The sequence below is a fragment of the Berghia stephanieae genome, chromosome 14 (genome assembly GCF_034508935.2).
Source record: "Berghia stephanieae isolate SIO BIC M18660-M18661 chromosome 14, UCSD_Bste_1.3, whole genome shotgun sequence".
In the NCBI taxonomy this organism is placed as follows: domain Eukaryota; kingdom Metazoa; phylum Mollusca; class Gastropoda; order Nudibranchia; family Aeolidiidae; genus Berghia; species Berghia stephanieae.
Window position 1 is genome coordinate 28089110 of NC_088373.1, and position 7754 is coordinate 28096863.

Genomic DNA, 7754 nt, shown 5'->3' on the forward strand with positions numbered 1-7754 from the left:
TTTTCTTTTGAACTCTGCTTTTTGGCGAAATAAAACAACGTGTTCAGAGAATCACGGTCATTTCAATGTAAAAAGGAGCAATGTTTATTTTACTGACACAGCTTTGGCACCGTAGCTATTGTGACTTAAAGATATTTCATGATCTTCACTTAATTGTGAACGCATAAAGACGTTCGTTGAATATCCTGTAACACGTAATATGAAAATCTATGGTTGATATAATATATATTTGTCTTCTATCGAAATTTAATGTGCAGTCAAACTTTATATGCTGTTCTTTAGAAGATTGATCTTAAACTGTAAAATACTAAAATTTCGACATTGTTCACCATTTTGACTTGAAATACACTTTTTGGTATCTGATTCATTTTTACATAATATTGTATTTAGGCATCGAGTCATATTTATGTGCTGGTACTTTAAAAACAGCAAAAACAATCGAACTTGTGCTCACGGCCACTTGTATAAGGCCGACACACTACTGTATACTCTTCACACAGACAAACATCCTTTAGCTTGATGCTTATCCGTGAAAAGATAATGTTAAGATAAATTGCGTCTTATTGTCTTGCCAGCGTGATATTGTCAACAATCAGATAACAGAGGACTCTATTGTGTCATATAATAACAAATAAAATTAGAAGGGGGGTACGAAACAATCTTTGAAGCCGGAGATGACCTGACATCATGGATCGACAAACATAATTTGGAGGTGTAGCCATACGCTACTACTATATAATAACAAAAGACCACTGAACAGACGGCTATCTACGATATAAACCAGAAAGAAAACGTTTTATGGCCAGCTCAATTGGATTCAGTAGTCTGATGTCACGCCGCCTGGCAACGGCGGCCATCTTGGTTCTAAACAAAGAAAATCATTTCTTTTTATTATTCGTGCTGGCTAGAACTTTTCATATGTCTTGTGATCAGAATGTGTAAAAGTCAAAACATGATCAAATTTATGTGTTTTTTCCCTCTGGATACGCTTTTATGCTTGCCGGAGAAATATTTCATACGGGCGTCCGCCATTGTTCCGATAGTTTAGAGCCAGTGTTACTAAGTTACCATGCGTCATTAGGAAGGAAGTGATGTTACGACTGTTGAAGAGTATTGCTTGTCCCTCTTTTTTCAGTCGTCTTTTTTCCACAATGAGAATCCGACTCAAGTGTTGTATCTATACCCCCAATACGATTCAACAGTCGTTTCGTCACTTCCCTCGTAATGACGCATGGTAACTTAGTAACTGTCCCTAAACTATCGGAACAATGGCGGACGCCCTTATGAAATATTTCTCCGACGAGCATAAAAGCGGGGGAAAAATTTATAAATCTGATCATGTTTTGACTTTTACACATTCTGATCACAAGACATATGAAAAGTTCTATCCAGAATGAAGAATAAAAAGTACCGATTTTCTTTGTTTAGAACCAAGATGGCCGCCGTTGCTGGGCGACGTGACATCAGACTATTGAATCCAATTGAAAGTTTATTGTATACTTGTCCAGACAATCATACCCGTAGGCTAAATGATGATCCAGTATAATGAGTTAGTAAATAACACACCTGTACTAATTGTGTAGCAAAATCCTTTTTGCCAATTCGCAAATCAAAGATCAAGGGATAGTAAAGATCAAATGCAGGCGTTTATTGGAGTCAAACAACATTGATTGAGTTGAGATGATCATTATAATACTGTGTGGCTATGTGGTCTAGTAGTATGACAATCGCTTTCGGATCGGAAGGTCCTGGGTTCAAGCCTCGCTCGGCGCATAGTTGAGTCCTTGGAGAAGGCTCTTTATTCACATTCTCTCACCGTATTGGGGTGTAAAATGAGTACCTGGCCGTTAACAGCGTTGTCACTGTCCGAAAAATTTGTAATATCGCCTAAAAGGCGTCATGCCCCGTCCTTCATGTTAAATGTTGCTGTTGGCCAGGGACCCTTGTAAATGGCTTTGAGCACGTTTAGTTTATATTGCGCTATACAAAAGCTCAATTTAAAAAAAAATTGATTTTAGACATGCCACAAGAATGATTGAGGGTCCTGTCAGCCCGTTGGTAGAGCACTCTCCTCACACGTAAAGGAAGCGGGGTCGATTCTGGATAATGCCGAGATTTTTATTATTACTCCATTTAAATGTGTTTGAGAATATGATGACCAATCGTCTCAACAATGTGCTTAAAATTAAATGTATAGATTGACCTATCTATATCTTTTAACTAAAAAAATGTAAAAGTTTAAGAAATAAGTAGCTTTACTTTCAAAGCACTAAACTTTCCTGATTCCAATAATAAATGAATTTTCTCCATCGAGATCATTCCGATATGGTATCATTACATTAAACTTTTACGACGGTCTATCAGCTAGATAATAAAATAAATAAAATTCCCTTTATTCATCCCCAAGGGGAAATTTGTCTTTAGGGTCTATTCCAAGGGAAGACTGGAATAACCCCAGGCATTATCCGCAGAGCAGCGCCGCAAAGTGAGCTAGGGCGAGGTGAATTGCTCAAGGCCACACAGCGCAGCGGCGGGTGATTGAACTTTGTACCTTTCGGGTACGAAGCAAAGACCGTTCCACTGAACCACGCTGCCCCCTATATTTGATATTTGACCTTTGTCTTTTTCCTAACTCCTTTGCAGATCCATCATGAAGTTCTTTACTGATTTGAGATATTTTGCACTCCTTGCTTATTACATCATAGCAACCATGATATTGTTGACACCATTTACCAAATCAATAGTCTTAGAAGAGGCAACTGCCAAAGACATTGGTAAAAACGATGACACAATCAGCAAAACGACTTTCACAAATATTCACCACCGTGCCAAGCGCACGACCTACACAACCACAAGCTTTTATCCTTTTGGAATTGTGCCTTACACATTCAACAGACAAGTCACACGGACACAAAGACATATCATACGACGAGTAATCGAACACTATCATAATCAAACATGTATTCGCTTTGTTCCAAGGATATCAAGCGACGGACAATGGGCAAAAAACCTCTACAATCTGGGCCATAACGGTTATGTTGAATTTGTTCAACAAGAAAATTGTTTTGGAGGGATGGGCAACAATGGTGGTATGACTCTCGTTAGTTGTTGCGGGAGGGATACGTGTATTCACGAGTTGGGACACGCCTTAGGTTTAGTTCACGAGCACCAGAATCCTGACAGTACAGGATATTTACGTATAAATTATGACAATATTCCGCAAGGTCAAAGGGTCCGATACAAAATTGCCACCGAGGATGAAGTAGTTCCTGGTTATCCATTTGATATGTCATCTCCTATGGCGTATCCTTACAGGGATGATATCACAGTATTGACCCCAGATATAAATGTGGAGAAGAAAGATTTCTACATGTTCAAAGAAATCTCTGACAATCACCGATGTCCCCAAAACAATTGTTCGCATTTTGAGATGAACTGTGTTAATGATGGCTATGTGACAATGATTCAAGCTGCGTGCGCATGTCGTTGCCCGGAAGGACTCAATCCACAAAATGGATGCTCAACAGTTTTATCTTATGACCGAGGTGAAAACAGATGTGGCGCCGTTTACGAGCTTAACTCAGAGAATCCCAATGTGAATTTCAATAAATTTGCAAACCAAAACTACGAATGCTCTTGGTTAGTTAACGCTCCTGAAGGTGATACAATAGTTTTAGAATTTCACGAGTTCAATATCGCGAAAAGAAATCGTGAATGTGCTGACGAAGTAGACATACGATACTCTAAAATTGGACAAGGCGGTCAAAGATTCTGTGGCAACGAGGCCCCAAGATTAATCCGAAGCTACTCCAACAGATTAATGTTAACTTTTCTGCCATCAAGACGACGATCAGACGGTTCAGTATTCAATGTTACAGCCAAGCTCGTAGCCAAAGACAGTCTTTGTTATAATACTTCAGATAGAGGGCTAACCTATGGTGGTACCGTAAATTTTACAAGAGATTACACTAAATGTGTCGATTGGTCTGAGGCTGCTCATTGTCCTCACAACCCGTACAAATATGCGGACATGTCAGCCGGACTTGACGGAAATTACTGTCGGAATCCTGGAGATGGTTTACGCCCATGGTGCTATACTTTTGCTCATACATGTAAGAGAAAATATTGTGATGTGTGTCATGTTGATACGCCCCATGACCTAGATCCGCCTCGGTTTTGTAGGACGATGAAAGGAGGGATGTACAATTACTGTCGATATGGTACGGACAACGACAAATTTAGATGTGCGAAGACGTGCCAGTTGGAAATATTACCTCGACAACCAAGTGTATCAACTGTAACTTGCTCAAGACCTTCTTCCATGTCAGACAGTAATCAGATTGATAAAATTAACCAGGATACTTTTACAGTTGGTGAATTTGTTACTTTCCAATGTTTCCATTTGAATAGAATTTACCGCACTGAGTTAAAGAAATATTGCTTGTCGAATGGCGACTGGAGTGCTGGGACCACAGCTTGCTTACCGTGCCACAAGGAGAGAGGATACGTTCTGTATAACGATTTCTGCTACCGGATTGAGACAGAACAGAAAACTGCCAATCAGCATCAACAAACATGTGAGTCCCTTGGAGGTAATTTAGCTGATGTGAGAACCTTGGAAGAGCAGGCGTTCATCACGGATCTTGGGTTTGAACAAGGTGCCTCAACTTTGTATATAGGAGCTAATGACATGTATCGTGAAGGAACTTTCAGGTATAGTTTACATATTTTTGTGTTTTTATAGAATTCCGATCTCAAAGTAATGGCGTGGCTCTTTCCTTGGATGTCATTGTCGATGGCTAGATCTGAATATTAGATATTTTAGATGTTGCTTTTAAATAATAATAATTGAATTTAGAGTTCTCCTCAAAGGAACAAATCACTTTTCTAAACCCACATCTGCGTCAGTTCATTTACTTTGAAACATTTTAAGGGGATGTTATTTTTTTCTCTTCAGAGTTAAAGAACCGTCTTAATATTATTCTGAAATTGAATATTGTACAGACTTGCAGTAAGTAGTCCATCAGAGCCATTTTGCCAATAGAGCCGGAATACATCCCGATTTCTAAAGCGTGAAACGGACAATAGCAATTGCTTGCTACCCTTTGGATAAAACGTTAGTCTATCGCAAAGTACTTTCCTAACAGACCCAGTTACCCTGTAACTGCAGGGGGATCAGAAAACAAAGTCTCGACTTCCCTCGGAATTGATTTCTGTCTCGATTGCGTGTAAAGTGAGTACTCTACCGACTGAGCTATCGGGACTTGACGCCAGAGTTAAGTTGGAGTTGTAGTAGTACTAGTAGTAGTAGTAGTAGTAGTAGTAGTAGTAGTAGTAGTAGTAGTAGTAGTAGTAGTAGTAGTAGTAGTAGTAGTTGTAGTAGTAGTAGTAGTAGTAGTAGTAGTAGTAGTAGTAGTAGTAGTAGTAGTAGTAGTAGGAGAAGTAGTAGTAGTAGTAGTAGTAGTAGTAGTAGTAGTAGTAGTAGTAGTAGTAGTAGTAGTAGTAGTAGTAGTAGTAGTAGTAGTAGTAGTAGTAGTAGTAGTAGTAGTAGTAGTAGCAGCAGTGAGTAGTTGTAGAAAAGTAAGTAGTAGTAGTAGTAGTAGTAGTAGTAGTAGTAGTAGTAGTGAGTAGTTGTAGAAGAGTAAGTAGTAGTAGTAGTAGTAGTAGTAGTAGTAGTAGTAGTAGTAGTAGTAGTAGTAGTAGTAGTAGTAGTAGTAGTAGTAGTAGTAGTAGTAGTAGTAGTAGTAGTAGTAGTAGTAGTAGTAGTAGTAGTAGTGAGTAGTTGTAGAAGAGTAAGTAGTAGTAGTAGTAGTAGTAGTAGTAGTAGTAGTAGTAGTAGTAGTAGTAGCAGTAGTAGTAGTACTACTACTACTACTACTACTACTACTACTACTACTACTACTACTACTAGTAGTAGTAGTAGTAGTAGTAGTAGTAGTAGTAGTAGTAGCTGAGTGGTAGAAATAGTAGAGGTAGTAAATAGTAGTAGTTGTAGTAGTAGTAGTAGTAGTAGTAGTAGTAGTAGTAGTAGTAGTAGTAGTAGTAGTAGTAGTAGCAGTAGTAGTAGTAGTAGTCGTTGAAAATTTCTGGACATTTACTTCCACATTGACATGCTGCCAGAAGTTAAGTTTTTAAAAACACAACTTGTTATCTATAGAAACCATTATGCTGCTTGACATTTTTATTGGCCATTTAGAAAGCAAGAGTGGCAGCAATCATTGTCAATTTTTCCTAATTTTAGAATAAGCAGGTGCTATCATATCACGTTTGCTGTCATTATCACAATAAGATAATTATATAATACACATCATAATTCGTTTACAGCGAAACTTCTCATTCCCCAAAACTGTTATCATAAAAGTAATCGCTCTTGGTTTTATTTAAATGAAATTGTGATGTAATGAGATCTCCTGTGCCCCCATTTCCCCTCTAACGTTAACTCGCTCTCCTCCTAACAAAATGTTTGACGACACAAATACAGATTAAGAGTAAATACATGAAAATGTCAGTTTGTCAGCTTAGTCATAGTAAATTGCGACCTATATTATAGAAAAAATCTATGGGAAACTGTGATTAGTTTTCGTTTTCAATGACCAGATGGCAACAACTTTATCCATAAAAATACTGATGGATGAAACTTTTGAAATACCTCGTGTTCAGCATGCAAGCTGATAAATAAATAAATAATCAATAAATTCCCTTTATTCATCCCAAAAGGGGAAATTTGTCTTTAGGATATATTCCAAGGGAAGGCAGCGTGTATTCAAACCAAAGAGCGTGTTGGTAACGATTGTTATGTTACCAAGAGCTCTCACTTCCCGCTTTTGGTGAAGCCAAGCATCTTCCGTCTTCTACTCGTATTTTCTTCATTGTATCAGTAAGCCTAGCGCGCATGATACACGCGGAGCACACCCACCTCGCTGTCTCGCCTGGCACGCGACAATAGCATTGCGGTTAAGAGAAGTGAGAACTCTTGGTAACTACGTTACCCTACACACTCTTTGTTCAAACTCGGTACCTTTCGGGTACGAAGCAAAGACCGTACCACTGAGCCAAGCTGCCCCATCCACAACAGTATCAAATTCAACAAAATTAGAAAATGTAATTTGACAGTTTTTTAATGCTGCATAAAAATCGACCATCCTGGGCCATCTTATTTTAGAGTTAAGATTCCTGGGTCATTTATTTGTGTTATCCTGCCCAATAAACCTTCCGGTCCTGTCCCCTGGACATAATCAACGGGCTGTTGTTTTATTTCGAAAATCCTAATCATTTCTATTTTTCACTTTCCATTCCAGATTTAGAGACCATTCGAATGCAACATGGACCCCTTGGGACCGTAGGAACAGAAATGGTCCACTCAAAGACTGTGTAACGTCAACACCCCACAACACATGGTATGTGGAGGCGTGCAACACAAGGAGAGGGGCCGTGTGCAAAAGTCAAAAGTTACGTCACAGACGAAGAGGTGGCATACGGTGTAGGGATTCTCGTGATGACTGTCAGAGCCTTCTGGAAAAAGACAGTGAGATGTGCGAAAGAGATCATGGATCATTTGCATACACCCATTGTCCTAGAACCTGTAGAAAATGTTACTTGTACTTTTTTACCATACTTCCTTAAAGTTGACTATTGTCTAGATACGGAATCATGTCATAGAGAACCCCGTTCTTGAAATTGAATCTTTCGCTTAATTACTAAAAATTGACTTGAAATGAATACTTGTAATTCGGTGTGTGCGGGTTCTTTTTTTT

At 38.8% G+C, this 7754-nt stretch overlaps 1 protein-coding gene across 1 annotated transcript in view; it reads left to right on the forward strand.

The window, feature by feature from the left end:
• Nucleotides 1-7754, forward strand: part of LOC144959558 (uncharacterized) — a 32324-nt gene extending 24570 nt beyond the window's left edge. Inside the window, exons 6-7 of the mRNA XM_078892174.1 lie at nt 2644-4713; nt 7299-7754. Of these exons, the coding sequence (XP_078748300.1) occupies nt 2644-4713; nt 7299-7623 (2395 nt within the window). The 3' untranslated portion in view covers nt 7624-7754. The remainder of the gene's footprint in view (nt 1-2643; nt 4714-7298) is intronic.